Source organism: Musa acuminata, unplaced genomic scaffold (assembly GCF_036884655.1).
Source record: "Musa acuminata AAA Group cultivar baxijiao unplaced genomic scaffold, Cavendish_Baxijiao_AAA HiC_scaffold_1072, whole genome shotgun sequence".
In the NCBI taxonomy this organism is placed as follows: Eukaryota; Viridiplantae; Streptophyta; class Magnoliopsida; order Zingiberales; family Musaceae; genus Musa; species Musa acuminata.
The window spans coordinates 368,352-387,868 of record NW_027021286.1 but is presented as its reverse complement, the minus strand read 5'-3'; the positions used below and the strand labels follow the sequence as shown (position 1 = coordinate 387,868).

Sequence of the window (19,517 nt, the reverse complement as noted above, 5' to 3'; positions counted from 1 at the left end):
GAACCTTTGACACTCGAGCAAATTAAAGACTTCCAAGTTAAGAATGCTAATATGAGCCTTAGTTAAGAGTCTTAACGATCAATCCACTTCAAACCATTTTTAGATAAATTAATTTGAGATGGTAGATTATGATTAGGATAAAATGGACAAATGCAGGGTGATCATAACACCAAATCTTATCCTACTGTGAATTACATGAGTGTAGGACGAAAGCAAAATCCAACGTATTTGGGAAGATAGTGAGATTTGTCACAAAGATGTTCAAATTAGGGTAGAAGTGGTGTCTTTTACTCCAATTTTTGGAATGAATCGATTGCTTAAACTTGGCCTACTCTACATATAATTTCTAATCTTAACTTTTCATACCTTTTGAATATAAGTAAATTTAAGATTTTCTAAGATCTATAAATTTTGGTAAAAAGACTCAATCTAGATGACTATACAATTGAATTATTTAGTGGATATTGGAATATCATAATGGTCCAACTGATTTTAATTTCATCATTTTCATCATAGGTGTATGTTTATTGATGATCGACTAAAGTTTTTTTTTAACCAATATTATTATATAATTTAAATTATAAAATTCTTCTTAAAATCTTAATTGAACTTTTATTCCCCAAATTATCTCTCATGGGCAAAATTTTTTTACAATTAGCCAATATTTAAGATAATATTCTATCGACATAGGAGATTATTGTTTCGAGGTGGTAAAGGTTCTTTAGTGATAATTAAAAAAACATATTAATTATCCCTCAATGTCCCAAACTTATTTATTATCCCTCCATATGCTTGCATCATTCATTCTAATTTAGTCGGGGCATATGAACTTTTTCTTGCACAACCTGTTTACTATGCGTTATTAAGTGAATTTGCCTATGATATGTTATACCTTCTCATAACAATTTTAATATTGTCTCCCAAGAAATCATTTCTTGCTGTTTCATTCACAATGGCACAAAATTCTACTAACAAAAAACCCTCTATTTCATGATATTTAATCGCAGCATTGGACACAAGGAAGACAACATTTTTCATTCAACTTCTCTTATCTTATCTACGAGAATGTATACATAATAGGAAATACAAACAAACAAAAAAAGTCTCTTCAGGTTGTTTCGAACAGTTCCTCTTCTTCACCGCATGGCCGAAGCGTATTAGAGTAAGGGATCAACGATGGTAAATGGCATTCCTGCAATGCCAGCTTCTTGAGTTCTCCATCCCTTATACTGTAGGTGTATGCATCTTCATGTGTGGCGAAAACAAGTAGCGTAGTCGTCGCCACCTCACACAGCATGGTGGACAGCACGTTGAGTGGTTTCTTGAACCCCATCCGGTCCGAGCTTATCTCATGCGCCGTCACCCAGCGTATCCCACCGTTGTTACTCTTCTCCAGCAGCTCTAGAGCGAACACCCGAGAAGACAGACGGTAATGAATCAGGCAAACCGACTTTCCCTCCCACTTGCCGATCCCAATGGTGTCGGAGGGATCGATGTTCATTCTTTCCGGCGGTCGGATGATCTGCGTGCACTCAGTCCTCAGGTCGAAGGCGACGACGTACGCATTAATCATCCTGCACGTTTCCCGCGCCGACACCCAGAATATGGTCTCGTCGTGGACCACCGGGTGATCCAAATCTATTGCGCCCCCTCCAAAGTCGAGACGCTTGTCCATCGTCCACTTCTTGGCCACCGAGTCGTAGACCTGGCAGCGGCGCAACGAGTACCACACCCAGGTTGATGAGAGGTACACCAGCTTGTAGTCTTTCGTCATGTCCCCATCGTTCATGAAGTTCACCGCGATGCCACCCCCCGGACACAAGTCCGAAGGTGCGCGTAGATGACACCGAGTCCTACGAGCCGGGTTGTAGACATATAAGCTACGGGTGGCCGCCCGGCGGTTGTCGTGCATGACGAAGACAAGGCCGTCAGCTGACCCAAGGATGAAGCCGTTGTTCTTGCTCAAGAATTTGCCAAAGGTTCTTGGCACGCCGGCGTAGGGGTCAACGAGGAGAAAGGAATTGAAGGCATTGCGGATCTTGACGAAGAATCCGGAGACGGCTTTGCAGAGATCTGATTGTGAATGGAGGAAATCAGACTTTTCCGAGAGCTCGTGGAAGGACTTACAGACAGGTTGGAGTCTGAAGAATGTCTTCGCGGGGAGGTAGGACAGGATCTCTTCGTGCAAGTCGTCGGGAAGCCGACAGCTTCCGGTTACGGGCTTCTCCTCACCCACGATGCCGATCTCGAGCGGAGGGTTCATCGCTGCAGCAAGAAATCTAGATTCGAAAACTGTATAAGAAATCTCACTGTGTATATATATACACACTTTAAACGTAGATATATATATATGTATCAAGATATACACATATCAATATATATATATATATATATATTTATATTTATATGTATATATCTATCTATCTATCTGTCTCTCTATCCCTCTCTGTCTACATATATATATATATATATATATATATATATATAGAGAGAGAGAGAGAGAGAGAGAGAGAGATATAGATAGATATATACATATATATACATAGATAGATATATATATATATATATATATATATATATATATATATATATATATATATATATATATATGTGTGTATATATATGTATATATCTATCTATCTATTTCTCTATCCCTCTCTCTCTCTCTCTCTCTCTCTCTCTCTCTCTCTCTCTCTCTATATATATATATATATATATATATATATATATATATATATATATATATCTATGTATATCTATCTATCTATCTATCTATCTTAACATTGGTCTTTTTTTTGACATGAGTTGAGTGCAACGCGAAGACACACACGTTGAAAGATGCATGCCTCGTTAGCAGCTCGTGTAGACGTTCTTCTCTTTATTTTGGTACTTCAACATCACCAAGAAATCATATTTTGGTCATATTGTCTATCTCTGCAAGCTATATGTGCTCATTATTGTTTCTGAGTTTCGTAAGCGATTTGTTTTTTTGTGATACATACATACATACATACTTTTTACCATTTATAAATAGGGATGTTTTTTGTTGGGGCCATACTCGACTGAAAATCCAATTGGGGTCTGAATCTGATAAGCTTTTGGATCCAAAATGAGGAGGACCCGTACCTAAGAAGATTCAGATCGGACATTCTAATTTATGTATCATCGGGTGGGTGAGATATAGGATCCATACTTGATCTTGTAATGTTAATGGATCCAAAATTTTAGGTTGGACTTCATATCTTGTATGGAGCCACGAGGGTTATGGGCATTCCTATCCCCATAAGACATGCAAACCACAGCAGATTTCCTTTTCTGCTTCATTCTTACGTGTGTTCGAAACAAGCATTCCTCCGTTGGAAGGCTAAACATTTATTTTCTCCCATTGGCATCCTCGCAGCCGGCGGTGTAATGGGATGTGTGAAGAGCGGCAGCCAGAAGTCATTAGTTGCCGGAGGGGTATCGGCTGCGTTATTGTGTCACGTGTACACCCAGCTTCCAGAACGACCTCTATACGCATCATCCCTGGGGTTAGGGGTTCTACCATGGCTATTCTGCTCAACACCGGCTATATCTATCTTTTTTCCCCCTTCTCCTTATGCTTACTTAACCTGCCTGTTTTACTTATCAGGTACGTCCGTGACTCTTCTAGCTGTAATGGGGTCTCGCAACAAGTAGTCTGGAAAGGTATTCCCTGCAGGTGTCGTTTCTCTTGTGTCCTTGATAATGGCCGGTGGCTATCTTCATGGAATTCTGCGTAGCAGTAAAACATTGTATGTTTTGAATAGTCTTCTTCGTGTTCTTCGTGGACTTGCAGTAACCTTTTCTTTTATGCAGCTTGACTGTGTTCTTGTCTACCCAGTCACAGTTTCTACTGTGCAAGAACTTGCATAATTTGGATGCAGTTTTGCTAGGAAATAGAACATTACATCAACAGGCTCTTCTAATGATGAAATAGAACATTTCATCATTAGGTTCTCTAAGGTTGTCAATTGTAGATGCTTGATGGTTTGCTTCACGAGGACATAAATGGCCAATGGCCAATTAGATCTTTCAAATAGGCTCTTCTAATGCCATATCCAATGCTCTCTTGATGGCTTTGTCGAAAGGTCTAATTACATATTAATCTTTGTAATTATTTATTTTTAATATTTTAATTTTTATATTTTAAAAAAATTACATTAAGATATCTATACTTTGGAATATTTACGAAAGTAAAACATTTGATCACATTACTCTAATAATCTCTATGTTGATCTATAATACCTTTTAAAAAAATAGTATAATTTCATTATACTACAAGCAAGCAAGCAGGAATTGGACACTAAGAAAGAGAAACCGAAGAAAAATTTTCATGCTATTTTTTGTCTCTCTACGGTAATGCATATATATATGACAGGGAAAAAGGAAAAAGTCAGCTCCTCTTCCTGACCGCATGGCCGAAGCCGAAGCGTATTAGAGTAAGGAATCAACGGTGGGTAATGTCACTTTGTATAGTGAAAACAAGTAACGTCACTCAGCATGATGGAGCTCAGCAAGTAGTGAAAACACCACCCAAGTACACATTTCGTAATGGATTAGGCACAGCGACTTCCCAGCTTCATCGGACCAACGAAGTCCATGCTATGGGTGTTGTTGAGCGTACCGCCCATTCCGACGATCAGAGATTTGAAAGAATACGACTGTCCAAGAGGGAAGGGGGTAATTACCGTACCCCGAGCCGCAGCAGGAACACGTTACCCTACTTCTTCGCCATGCCCACGAGGTTCCGGTGGTTGAGGTCGTTGCCGACCTGTAGCCAGTTTCCGAAGATAGGGAAGGAGACGGGGCCGGGAGGGGCGCCATTGGAGCCGGAGCGGGAGAATACGAAGAAGAGGAGGAGAGGAAGAGAGAGAAGGGAGGGAGATTGATCAGTGAACAGATGCTTGGCAGCGTACGTGCAGGCAACTGCCGCAAGGGTGAGCATGGCCGGCCAACTTTGTGGTGGAGGCAGCCATGGCGATGGTCGTTGGCTTCCTTCTTGTTGCCAGTGCTGGTTGGATGCAAAGGAGGGAGAGTGGACGGTGATTTATATGCCAAGTAAGCGGTGGTGGTTCGCTCGCCCGCCCGCCGCACCTCCCTTTCAGCTTTCTTGTTGAAGTTTCCGCGTCCCACCACCGTGCCTGCATGGATGTATATACACACGTTCTTGTCATTCTCTGCATCATATATCGACACAGCTTTCTTCTTTTAAGGACCGATTGCCATATTCATCAACTCTTTCCATGAAACTATATATATTTCATATTTATTGTATTACAATAAATTAAAAATATATATATCGTTCTTTATATATTTTTATGAAAATGACACATAGTAATTACATTTAAAATTATCATTTCAGACATCATATGAAAACAATAGTTAATTATTAGATTTAGTGTGATCCATCAAATCACTCTCCTCCGTAAGACATTATCCATGACATCTAACTTGCCGAGAAAAGAAAGGGAAAAGGAAGCAGAGGTTACTTGGTGTTCGGGGTTTTAGCATCATCCCATTTGATTCAAGATTTCGGTACCTTTTCTTGCCGGACGAGACATCCTGAGATCTGACCACTGAATTGCTCAGAATTAACCTCTTTTATTGGCAATTAAGGGCAAAAAAATAAGAGAAGAAAAAAAAAAAAGATGAAGATGAGAATAATGCAGAGACTTCTTTTATGACTCAAAGCATGCAGTAAGTATTATTTAGTATGTCATATTTCTTTTTTTTTTCTTACATTTCAAAGCATATAAATTCGTTTTTGTACACTAATAGTATGTTATTCGTTTTCTCCTCTCTTGAAATCGAACAAATCCCAAAAAGTTATATAGACAAGATGTTGTCTATCTAAGATTGTATAGAGTTCAGATCGGTTATAGTTGCAGAATGACAAGATGTTGTTGCTCGACAGGGAACGCATGCATGCATTCATGCATATGAATCAACTAAACAATCCTCTTCTCTTTCAGGACATGTGAACTTTTTCTTGCACAACCTGTTTACTTTGCATTACTAAGTCAAAGTGAATTTGTCTATGACATGTTATACCTTCTCATAACAATTTTAATATTGTCTCCCAAGAAATCATTTCTTGCTGTTTCATTCACAATGACAGAAAATTCTACTAACAAAAAACCCTCTATTTCATGATATTTAATCGCAGCATTGGACACATGAAAGACAAAAATTTTCATTCAACTTCTCTTCTCTTATCTACGAACAGTTCCTCTTCTTCACCGCATGGCCGAAGCGTATTAGAGTAAGGGATCAATGGGGAACTGCATCCCAGCCATCCCAGCTTCTTGAGTTCTCCATCATTTATATCATAGCTATATGCCTCGCTATCTACGGTGAAAACAAGTGACGTGGTCATCGCCACCTCTCTCAGCACGACGCAGCTCACGTTGCGGGGTTTCCTGAACCCTAACTGGCCCAAGCTCACCTCATGCGCCCTCACCCATCCTGGCGGACCGTCGTTTGTCTTCCTCAGCAGCCACAGTCCGATCACCCAAGTACACGTTTCGTAATGCATTAGGCACAGCGACTTCCCCTCCCACATGCCTATTCCGATCGTGTCCGAGCGGGCGACGGCTGCTTCTTTCGGCAGAGGGATGATCTGCGTGCGCTCCTTTCTCACATCAAAGGCGACGACACACTGGTCGATCTCGTTCGAGAACGAATTTGACGATGCCCAGAACACGACGTCGTCGCAGATCACCGGGTGCTCCAAATGTAGTTCCAACCAACCGAAGTCGAGTTCCTTGTCCATCGTCCACACCCTCGCAGACGAGTCATAGACCTGACAGCGGTGCAACTTGCTCCTTACTGAGTGCCGTGAAAGGTAGACCAACCTGTAGCCTTTCGTCACCCCATCTCCATCGTTCAAGAATCTCACCGCGATGCCACCCCATTTACAATACTTGCCCGGCGGGGAGGGTAGCTGGCACCGAGTACCACGGACCGGGTTGTAGACGAATAAGGCACCATCTGTCTTATGCAACACAAAGACGAGGCCACCAGCTGACCCAACGATTTTGCATTTGCGGAACAAGAATTCGAGGCTGCTTCTGGGCACACCGGCGTAGGGGTCAACGAGGCAGAAGGCTCCAGAAAAGGCGCTGTCGTGGGGAAAGAAGCCGGAGATGACATTGTTGTGGTACGACTGTGAAAGGAGAAAATGAGAATCTGATGAGAGCTGGCGAAAGCTCTTGCAAACAGAGAGGATCCTAAAGAAGGTCTTTGCTGGGAGGTAGGAGAGGATCTCTGCCAGCAAGTTATCGGGAAGGGGACGACCGCTACTTCCGAGGTTGGTGCTATGGGTGCTATTGAGCGTACCATCATCCATTCCAACGATCAGAGATTTGAAAGAGTCCAACTTATTGTCCATTATATAGAGAAGTAAGAGGGAAGGATGACGACTCTTAGTGTGAGAAGATATCCAACTCTCCTCGTTTGAAACAGAGAAATGTTTCGAGGACCGATTGCCATATTCATGTACTCTTTCCATGAAAATATATATATATATATTTATTGTATTACAATAAAGGGAAAAACATATCATTTTCATATATTTTTATGAAAATGGCAATAAGTAATTACATTTAATATTACCATTTCAGACATCATATGAAAATAGTAGTTAATTATTAGATTTAGTGTGATCCTTCTGAGCACTCCCCTCTGTTAGACATTATCCATGATATCTAACTTGCCAAGTAAATGAAAAAATTGATTTGAATTAAGAGCCTTAGTTATCACTAAGATCAATAGATAGTGAAAAGATCATTAAACTTTGTTACTTGAAATGGTAGGTTATGATTAGACGTTTTTATTTTAAAATCAATAATATATGTATATATTGAAACTCTTATTTCAACTTTGTTACTTGACTATTAAGACATTAAAGATTTATTATTAGACTCAAAAACTAATTTGTAGTGATTATATTAATTTGTAAGGACCCAAATTATATTGTAGAACTTTGCAAGAAAAATTATGTAAAAATGCCGCAGCCTGTCATACGCCCGCCGCAGCCGTCCTCATCGGCATTCCTGGGTGCGTTCATGTGCCACGCGGCGCTCCTAAAAGCCTCGGCTTTCGCTCTCAAGCACCGCGTCCCATCGTTTGCTGCCCGACCTCTATCCAGCAATCCCATCGCGGAGCCGAAGGCCTTCCTGATACCAAGTACGGATCGATGGAATTCGATGATAAGAGCCCATGTCGATTCCGGCCACTTCCACACCGCCCTCTCCCTCTTCTCCGCCATGCGAGAAGGCGGCGCTCGGCCGGATCACTACACGTTTCCCCTCGTGAACCGCGCGGCTTCGTCTCTTGCAAGTCGGATCGACGTCGGAGAAGCGATCCACTGTCTTGCAGTCAAAGCCGGCTTCGCCGGCGATGTCTACTTCTGCAACACGATGATGGAGGCGTACGTCAGAAATGGCGGAGTCGGCATGGCGCGTCAGGTGTTCGATGAAATGTGTGTGAGGGATGTGGTATCTTGGACATCCTTGATATCCGGCTACGCTGGCGTAGGCGACTTTGGTGAGGCCTTCGACTTGCTGCATCGAATGCGAGCGGAGGGCTTGCAGCCCAGCCCAGTTACACTGGCGGTCCTACTGCGCGCGTGCTGCGCCGCGGCAGACGTCGCAGGAGGGTGCCAATTGCACGGGTTCGTGATCAAGATGGGCTTCGGAGGCCATGAATTGGTTCAAAATTCGATCTTGACCATGTTCAGCAAATTGTCTTGCTTCGAGGTGGTGCAGAAGCTCTTCGACGACATCCAGAACAGGAGCGTTGCCTCATGGAACGTCCTCGTATCGATGTACTCTTCCATGGGAGATGTTTCCGGAGCCATAGATAGTTACGAGAAGATGAAGATGGAGTTGAGTCCCAGCAGCGAGACACTGACATCGCTCCTCTCTGCATTGGCGAAGTCCGAGGATCTTCGACTGGGCAAATGGGCACACTGTCATGCAGTAAAAGCTGGGCAGATAGATGCAATTCTGCATGCTTCTCTCGTAGATTTCTATGCTAAATGCGGAGAACTCGAATTTGCAGTCCAGTTATACGAAGAAGCTCAAACAAAGAGCAGCACTTTATGGTGCATCATGATGTGGGGATTTCTTCAGAATGGAGAATTCCTGGAAACAGTTCGCTTATTTCAAAGGATGCAAGAAGCTGGATTTATGCCCGGTAAGGATGCTCTAAGGGTTTTGGTCATGGCATGCTCGCATTTGGGTGTTTTGATGTGGGGTAAAGGAATTCATGGGTACTTGATAAGGAACAACACCCTGGAAGCTGGTGACTCAGATGATACAGCACTCGGAACCTCTGTTCTCAACATGTATGCAAAGTGTGGGAGCATCGACTTAGCACGAAGGTGTTTCGATAGAATAGCGGAGAAAGATATCGTAGCATGGACCTCGATGGTGGAAGGATACGCCGTCCATGGACTTGGCATGGAAGCTTTGGACTTGTTCTACCGGATGAAGGAGGAAGGTGTTAGACCAAACAGTGTCACCTTTCTGAGCTTGTTGTCTGCTTGTAATCACTCAGGACTTGTGAGAGAAGGCTGTGAGTTGTTCGACTGCATGATCACAAGATATTGTATCCGGCCTGAGATAAGCCACTACACATGCTTGGTGGACTTGCTTGGCCGATCTGGGAGGCTTGGTGAAGCTCTTGATGTGATCACCGGCATGATCGCTGAGCCTGATGGTCGAATCTGGGGAGCACTGCTTGCTTCTTGTAGGACTCATTCCGATAGTGTTCTTGGAAATTATGCAGCCAAGAAGCTTTTTGATTTGGAACCAGATAATATGGGCTATCAAGTTGTGTTGAGCAATATTTTTGCTGGTGACGAGAGGTGGGAAGAAACTGAAAGAACTAGGAAGTTGATGCACAGAGAAGAGGTAAGAAAGAAACCAGGTTGGAGCTGTGTTCAGGTGAAGGGGATGTCCGATGTGTTTGTTGCAGGGGACAAATCACACCCTCAAGTAGGCAAAATTTATGAGGTTTTGGGGTGTTTGGCAAGGCAGAGTGAAGAAAGCAGAGATTGTTAACATTCTCGGTTTCTATGCTGTTCATGGATCAAAAAGATGAGGCAAATTTATGGAAATCCCACATATAACTATTCATGAATGATATAAAACATGGGATATGCATGAGAAGATTTGAACTGTTAAAAGAATGGAAGGAAGGAAGGAAGGATACAAGACAAAAGGCAAGTACGACAACAGCAACAGAGAGCACTAAAACTGCTCCCGAAGCAACAAGCAGTGCCTCACTCATCTCTGACAAAGAATAGTCATTCTTCATGTACGCCAACCAACATAAGATTCCTGCTACATTTGCGAGCCTGTGCTAGCTAAAGACAACACAATGGTTCCTATAATGCTAAGCTGATGTTCTATCATCTGTTACTATTATGATCCAAATCCACTAAATCTTTCATCGAGCTAAGACCGGTTGGTGGACAGAGATCTCTCTCCTTATATCCTTTGGCTTTCATGCTGTCATAAACATAAGATACTACAGTTTTCCTCTGCATTCCAGCCAGCCATTAGTCTATGGAGGGGTGGAAAGTAGTGGAAACCGGAAAGGGTCGTGGCCAGGAGTCCGAAAAGCTCAAAAGATGGCTTTGCTTGTTAACCGAGATGTAAACCAGTGAGCTGAGCTGTAGAGATCCGTGGGGGCACCCCACCATGTGTACAGCCTATGTCACTTGCTACGATTGCAGCTTTTAATTGCCATCCATGTGGTCACTCCCTCCATCACATTATGATACCAGCTCCATATGTTCTGCCATCTCCTACATTTACTTACTGTACACCTGAATTAATAACTTGGATCTCAAACTGTACCCAGCTCTCACCCACATTAGGTTTGATTTCTGCCATCCTTGCGCAGAGGAAACGAAAGAAACATTGCAGAAACAGGACCAGCTATTGGACACTATTCCTTCTCATTTGGCACCCTAAAGAAACAAATATTGGTGATTCGTTAGCCTGCAATCTTCGTAAGGTGTGTCTTCCTAAGCCATTAAAGTTAAAATTATGGTGCCCTTTCTACAGGAATCTCTTCCTTCTACCTGCTGGCAGAAATTTAGAAGGGTTGTGAGGTACTGTCTGATCTAGAATCATGTGAAATACCTTAAGTTCCCATCTGTCTCTGCACAGACACTGATGGACTGTAACAACTATTATGAGGGAATTCCACAAGTTTGCATCCCAAGACACAGTAATTTGGGTTCCTTGACGGTGTTAGATTGCAGAACGACTAAAAGCAAGAACCCAAGAGAACTGTCCGATATATATACACATTGTAGCATGATGTGGAGGACAGTTCTCCTCATGTTACACAAAGTGCTTGATGGCCTTTGTTTCATCTAACGAAGAAAAGAAAACAATAAAAGGAAATAAAATCTTTTACCAGGCACACGGGAAAATAGAAGGGGAACGGAAGGAATTACAGGAGATGGTGAAGAAACTTCAGATCAAACTACACGAATTCTCTTCTTGGGAGGGAGAGAAAGGAAGACCGAGGTAAGATCGCGAGGAACGGCGTGGAATTCCATGGAAGGAGCCGGCGGTACCCTCTTCGCCGGCTTCGGCTTTCTCGGAGCCGGCGGACAAACAAGAACGGGCTTGAGAACGGTCTCTTCCGCCTTTGGTGTGACGCACTCTTCCTCTTCGGTTTCGGCAGCATCGGGACGGCCTTCCACGGGCTTGTCCTGCGTCGGCGCCGTCTTTATGGGCGGAAGCAGAGGCAATTCACCTACGACGACGACGACCGCCTCGGAGCCCATGGCTGCGGAGATCAAGAACTGAAGACGAAGGCAGTGGAGGCCACAGGATTCCCTTAAGAGGGGCAAAGAGAAGCACACCTCACAAGGTGGTCAGCTCGGAGAGGAATCCTTGTGGTGGAGGAGAAGAGGAGAAGAGAGAAGAAGCTGAGCAGCAAATTTGGAGGGAGAGGGAAGGGCGAAGGAGTTAAATACGGACGGTGACAGAGGAAAGAGAAAGGGGACGAGGTGCAGCAGATCACAGAAGCACGAGGATATATATGTCATTTGCCTCCGGAGAAAGCATTAAAAGGGATTAATTGCGGCATTAAATTGCGCGCGCCCACGTCATCCCCAGAGAGATCTAATACGATAACGCCAGTAATGGCGGTGACGAACAACCCAATGACCCTCCAATTCTGAGAAAACGACAAGAGTGCCACTCCCTCGTTGAAAGTTTCAATGATTCGCGTTCCGCACCTCCGGGCGGAGCGGTAGGCAAAGGCTGCTCGACCCACGTGGCTTTTGCTGGGTCTGAGGGGTCTAAGCCTCCTCCTTAAGATTAATCCACCCCTTCCTTTAGTGAATTACAAGTGGTGGGACGAATACTGCCCTCCATCCATCATGCCTCAAAGCTCCCAGTGCAATAATCTGAATGATTTAGATCGAGAAGAGACATGACCCCTCAGATGGTGGTGTGACATTTTACGCATGAAAAGCTTAATCTGGAAGAGGCATGACTTCGTTGTGCTCAAGTCAGAAAGAAAGAAACACCAAGAAAATCTATGAAGGGAGCAAAGGCTATTTTAGTAAGTTGACGAGGCTGCACAAATGATGTGTTCATGCAAGCATAGGAGTCACCGGAGGAGTATACTGCAAGAAAGGAAGCATATGGAAGTTCCGAGAGGATTCGTGGTGGCGAGGGCAGTTCAGATCTGTTGGACAAGAGAGAGGTGAAGCAGAAGGAACACCACTTTTGGAGTTTTCTTTCAGTCCGCTTCCATGTGGAAAGCTTTCACCCCAATAATGCCAACTTGAGGACACAGCATGGAATGAACCTTCACGAAAGCAGCTCAGGAATTGTCTCTCTCTCTCTCTCTCTCTCTCTCTCTCTCTCTCTCTCTAAAAGAAAGATCAGCAAATTAAATCAATCACGAACAAGGTAGCTTCGTATTCTATAATTCATGGCAGGTGAGAGAGACTCCACAGAGCACTCACTCTCTCTTTGGCTCTTGTATTGTACAGAGTGAGTGAGTGAATCCTCCTTGCATGTTCTGGCCATCACCCACGCACATGGAGTGGAGTAAATGAATGGAGAACATGGGAACGGTAAACTCCCCACTCCCAAGCAACTTCCTTCGGGTGCATCCATAGCAACAATTGAAGTCACAGATCCCAATCCCCACCCCCCTCCATCCTTATCCCAAGCCACCAAGGACATTTATTCCCAGGTACTCTACTAGTATATTATGTCTCGTGCTAGGACAACCCTTGTCTCCTACGTAGCCAATTCCTCAGCCTTCAGGGCCAATAGACTGTGAGAGTAGACAGATTGAGGTCGACACCCGCACACTACTGGTTGTGTTGAATAACTCATAGTTTGCAACTAAGAAGATATTGTTGATAATTCTACTAATCAAGTACATGTTCTGAGCCTACAGATAATTATACTTCAGACTACTGGTTTCAGGAAATTTAAATCATTTCAACTATTTTTCACATATCAAGAGCAACTACCCAATTCCTAGATAAAACAAAGTAAAGCAGCATCAGTGTGTCCAAGCTCTAGCCTAAGCAGCAAGATGTCTCATCACGGAATTGAAAACCCTGATGCTATAATGTTGTGTTTCTCTAGAGTATGTGTTGATCGAGTTAAGAAATATACTCAAACAGGAAAAATAAAATGAGAACTGAATGATGTGTACATTCTAGCTATAAGGAAAAAAAAGAAAAGACATGTAAAAGAGCAGCAAGAGAGAGATTACCAATGATGGAGAACAAAGATAATTTGAGAAGCAAAATGCATAAAGTTTTATCTTTTTGAAACAATAAAACACATATAAAACTTAGCAAGCGAGAGAGCACCGAGAAGATGTACCTGGAGAAGGATGAACCAATCCGTTGATTGAATTCTCAAGAAGGTCGGGAACATCAGTGTATCTTCTGTAAATAATTGACCTTTTAGTTCTTTCATATGGTTGTTTGAGTACTTAGTTGTTCTAACTAAAATGAATTATGCACTTGAAAGAAAGAAAAAAAACTATCTAATGACCACATTTTCAATGTTTTCGATGTCACGTATAAAATTGACAAATTTAACAATTCTCTTTTAAGCAAATTTGTAAGCTTTGCTGCATTTTCTTTCGATTTGTGTTGTTCTTGTCACCAACCAACCCTGAAAAACACTCCTGAACTGTCTAAACACACTTAATATGAGACTATGTTTTGGTGCCACTAGTTTATTTCAGAAAAGTTGTAGGTTTCATTTTGTTAACCATGCAGGATATAATTCTTGCATGCATATTCATTTCGAACATGACAGAGGTGCATGGGATCAATGAAAAAGATAGGTTTGGTAGGCCATTAAGTGTACAATCTGTTTGCTTGGAAGCATGCAAGTATTTTAGATGGTTTTCAGATCCCAATGAGATTTATAATGGGAGAAACTATTCTTTTGTCCTTTCTTAGACTCTTTCTTGTGCAGGTGATCAGAGTAGTTCTAAATAAGACAATGGATGAGAGTGACCACCCATGCACCTGATCCATAATGCACGGAAATTCTCATCAACATTAGATGCTTTCCAATTCTGCCATGGTGTTTATATCCCAATGATCAGCTACACCATCGGGTAACTCATGCTTTTTCACCCTTAAGACACTGATCTGAGACTAAGATATCCTACTTGTTAATTAATGCTGGCATCTTTATTGACATTGATGTAATTCTCAGGCTAACCAATCAGATCTACAGGTCATCAAACTTTTTTCTGCATATCTGCAGATGAAGATTCTTTTCTGGACATAGACAATGTCTTACAAATTGTTCTGTTCATAATTAAAGAATGTCAAACAAGTTGCAGACACAGACAACAAGTGTTTTTTGTTTACAGGAATGCTATAATTAAAGAATGTCAAACAAGTTATCAGCAAGTCATCAGCTCACTAAAAAAGAAAAAAAAAATCATTCATATGTGTTCCACTACTTGTTATCTGCTCAGGCTTGGGAATCTTCAATCAGTTAGTTAACTACTAAAACAGGTGGACCCTTAAACCCTGGAATCCCAGGTCGCAAAAAAATAACTTTACCATTGTACCAAGGCCTATCCTCTAGTTAGTTAACTACTATAGAGGAAAAATAACGAAAAAAAATAGATCCATAAACAAGCTCTGCAATGCTTAACTATGAATTTAGCATGGATGTGTTTTCTGTATGTTGAACAAGATGAAGAACCATATAGAGTATGCAGTGAAATTATAGTCTCTCATTGAACTACTGATTCTGGCCCAGATGCAATGGCATGAAACTAATCAAAAGAAAATTTCGTGTGGCACTTGGGTGGTCACAAGAATGCCATGGTGATAGTTTTGTCTTGCCAAAAAACTCTGGGTTGGTTGTCAACCACTGTCTCCAGAGATGCAATCTGTGCAAAGTACTTAATTAATCATGTAGGCATACAAGGGGGCAGACATGCTTTGCTGTAGGATCCCGATGGCTTTATCTCAATTAAAAAAAAAAGGGTTTGTGGTACCAATGGCACGTCCTTACCACTTCCAGTTCTCCCAGTCAAGCATTGTGTGATCTCTTTGGATGAAGTTTCAAGGATCCTAACCTTCCATCATGCAAAATATATAAACTATCACATAGAGATCCCCATATGAACAATCCATTTCTATTAAGGAACTAAAGAAAGCAGTTCTCCCAATGGCACGTCCTTACCACTTCCAGTTATCCCAATCAAGCATCGTGTATTCTCTTTGGATGGAGTTTCAAGGATTCCAATCTTCACCATCAAAAATATATAAACTATCACATAGAGGTCCCCATATGAACAATCCATTTCTATCAAGGAACTAAAGAGGGCGGTTCTTTCGATTTCAGCCCACTGCACATCTGTGCTGATTTAAGTAAAAAAGAAACCTGTTTTTTTTTATACATGACAATACTCGTAAGTAGATGTTGGATTTTGATTTTTAAAACTGTAAAAGTAGAAATTACCAAAAGCAAAGAAGACTCAGAACTGGAAAATAAAGCTGCTACAGAATGACACTTGATGTCTGATGGTTTCACGCACATGGATGATTAGTACAATCTCTGTTCCACCAGCCAAATTTATGATGTTTCCTATATGGTTTTACCTAAAAAGAATCAATATAATTTGTCAAGAGAACAGTAATGAATGTAAATGTTCTCAGCCATTATTTTTGCCTCTGGTCATAGTGGATGGAAATTTGTAATGATTCATGAGTTTAACTTAGATGTTCTTTCTTCTTTTCTTTTGATAGGTAACTTGGTCATTTGAAATTGCAAATAATTGATTTATATTGCATCAATGTTTGGATGAGATTCTAGATCATAAATTCTTTCTCGGTTCGATCATGATTAATGGAAATCTTTTGAATAAAATGAATGACTGTAGTAAACATTAGTGCCATCTATTTTCAATGCAAGGTGAAGAGGAAGAAGAAGATACCAAACTTACTGGATCAGACTATTATGATATATTAGGACATCTAAATAGATCAAATTTAGTAAAGATTGAGGGGCCTGTGCCACTAGATTCATTCACGGATTTCCTAAAAGGTGAAACCCAATCCAATTTGGCCCATTACAATGGATTAAGAAAGCTAGATCGTTTGGCAGATTGGAGGCTACATGTATCATCCAGCCCATGAGAGACAGACAAATTCCCAAAAGATAAGGTCAAGTAGGCAGGAATCAATATTGGTAGGCAACATTCCTATCATATAAAATTGTCATATTTAATTCTACCACAGTTGACAAGAGGATTTTATTCTAATACAGTCAACAAAGTCATCCATTTTATAAATCAACACTACCTTCTTGACATCTAATCAAATATTTTCAATTCCATAATTCCAGTGACAAGTTTGACAATTAATTTTTATTTTGGTCAATTGTGTCCAATAGTGAACACATTCATCATGGACCCTACTTATCAGTGACATATTGCACCAACAGTAGAGCATCCCAATTCAATTCAAACTCTTCCACCTTCTCCTCTCCCCTATTCGACCGTCCCTCACCGGCCCTTCCCGGTGCCCGTGCCCACTGTCACGGGTCAACGGTTCCCCTCCCATAGCCATTCATCTTTTCCAGTCCCCCTCTCTGAGGCAGTACTACCCAGGATTAAAGCAATGGTCACAATTGCTGTTCCATAACATGAGTCCTCCGATTAAAAGATGAACATAATCACGATGACATCTAACAATATCTTTTATTATAAAACATACCGATTAATCAATCATGGAAGCGTCTTGATTCCAGCGAATGATCCGTACTCTATCCCACCATTTGCCTTTGTTTATAGGTTTAAAGCATATTCTCCAACGTCAACTTGACCCACGCCCTTTTCCTATCGTGCTAGCAAAAGGATCAGAGGGTCCAGATTACTTGACGCGTCGTGATTCGGAAACATGTATTGGTATTTTAAATAAAATAAGGCCAAGGACGAGAAGTCTACCTTTTGACTAATAGCTTTGCCGGCAGCCACTTTCTGGAAGAAGGCGCCTCTCCTGCAGTGATGCCATCACGAGAGAGGAGATACGATCACGGCCGTCCGACGAAGAAATGCCCTTTGACTTCAGCTTTAGGCCCGTCTTCGCCTTCAATGAATTTAACCCCCCTTCTGCCCGTTCTCCTCTGCTGAGCTTTGGGGGATTCGTGTTCTTTTCATGGTGGTGGTTTAGGATTGGGGGTGATGGCCGTTGATCTGTTGGTGTACGCGAAGATGGACGAGCAGATGGCGATCCAGGAGGCGGCGATGGCGGGGCTCCGGTCCATGGAGCACCTTCTCTCCCAACTCTCCCACCATCACCAGCAGTCGCCGCAGCTCGACTGCCGCGAGATCACTGATCTCACCGTCTCCAAGTTCAAGAAGGTCATCTCTATCCTCGACCGCACCGGCCACGCCCGATTCCGTCGCGGCCCTCGCCCCGCCCCGGCAGTGGAGCCAGCGCCGCGGGCCGTCGCCCTCGCCCCGGCCAAGCCGCCTCAGCCCCCGATCCCTCCGCCTCCGCGGAGCATGACCCTGGACTTCACGAAGCCGATCGCTGCACCGTCCCTCGTCGAGGCCTCCGGCAGCCAGTTCACGGCGGAGGGCTTCAGCATCTCGACGTCCATGACGTCCGCTTCCGTCACCGGCGACGGCAGCATCTCCAACGGCAAGATCGGATCCGCTTCCCTCCTCCTCCACCCCGCCGCCGTCTCCACCGGCAAGCCGCCTCTCTCCTCCTCCCTCAAGAAAAGGTGCCACGAGCACGCCCACTCCGAGCACCTTACCGAAAAGCATGCCATCCCCGGCGGCCGATGCCACTGCTCCAAGCGAAGGTAACCCAAAGCCCATAAAGAAGGAATCCCCTTCCCACCCAATATATCGTCTCACGGCCATCAACAATACCAATCCGAAACAGTTCTCTGAACCAAATCGGGCGTTACACGCAGGAAATCGCGGGTGAAGAGAACGATACGCGTGCCGGCGATCAGCCCGAAGATGGCCGATATCCCACCCGACGAGTACTCGTGGCGGAAGTACGGGCAGAAGCCCATCAAGGGCTCCCCTTACCCGAGGTAAGCATCTCCTCCTCGTCCGCCCCCTCCTAACCGTCCGATGCAGATCGTGCAGCTAAAATCCTTCTCTTCCTCCATTACAGGGGCTACTACAAGTGCAGCATCCTCAGGTGGTGCCCGGCGCGGAAGCACGTGGAGCGGGCGCTCGATGACCCGACGATGCTGATCGTGACGTACGAGGGCGAGCACTGCCACGGCCGCGGCACCGCTGCGCCGCCCGAGACCGCCGATGCTCCCGTTGCGGCCGTCTGATGCACGAGACCGCTCCGTTTCCTCCTCCTCTTTTAAATCGACTTGTAAAAAGCCGGAAAATTCAAAAATGTTCGAGAAATTTGACGCGGTCGAATTCAGATCTCAAAATTACTTTTACGCCCAGTGCTACTTTTACGTCCTATTTGGTGAAAATTACGCTGCGCAGGGGAGGCATTCAACTTGGCAGACTCTCTGTGGATGTGGAATACATGGTTATAAATTGGGGTGACAATATCTATTATCTGAAACACACATCTTTGATGTATTTTAGTGTTTGCCACTTGGTTCATATTAATATGATCTATGACATTTGCCTGCTAATTGTGACATGGATAGAGTCAGCTTATAAAGTAATTTCATCATGTCACTTCAAAATAATAGTAATGAAATCCTATGACTATGTTGTGTGTTGCCTCTGCCTTTAATGGTGCAAGCACAGCAATAATTCCACAGGTGATGCACTGAATGAATGATGCACCAGAAGTCCAAGGTGGTGTCTCTGCATGCCAGTTTGGCTGCAGCTGGTGATGGGCACATCTACTGGATGTTCTCAGGTGAAGAAACTGAGTGCTGGGTTTGCATTTGTGCTGGTTCAAGACAACAGATAAAAGCCATGCTGCTAGCCATTCTATTTTGACTCCCAGGTTT

General features: G+C 43.2%; 2 protein-coding genes across 2 annotated transcripts; both read left to right on the top strand.

Annotated features, from left to right (window-relative positions):
- Positions 1-7,987: 7,987 nt before the first annotated feature.
- Positions 7,988-10,840, top strand: LOC135666117 (putative pentatricopeptide repeat-containing protein At1g56570). The gene has a single exon (XM_065177657.1). The coding sequence runs from the start codon at positions 8,028-8,030 to the stop codon at positions 10,086-10,088; it is 2,061 nt and encodes a 686-aa protein (XP_065033729.1). The 5' UTR covers positions 7,988-8,027; the 3' UTR covers positions 10,089-10,840.
- Positions 10,841-17,536: 6,696 nt separating this feature from the next.
- On the top strand, positions 17,537-19,191 carry LOC135666118 (probable WRKY transcription factor 11). The gene is made up of 3 exons (XM_065177658.1): positions 17,537-18,377; positions 18,492-18,617; positions 18,701-19,191. The coding sequence occupies exons 1-3, from the start codon at positions 17,749-17,751 to the stop codon at positions 18,867-18,869; spliced, it is 924 nt and encodes a 307-aa protein (XP_065033730.1). The 5' UTR covers positions 17,537-17,748; the 3' UTR covers positions 18,870-19,191.
- Positions 19,192-19,517: the final 326 nt, after the last annotated feature.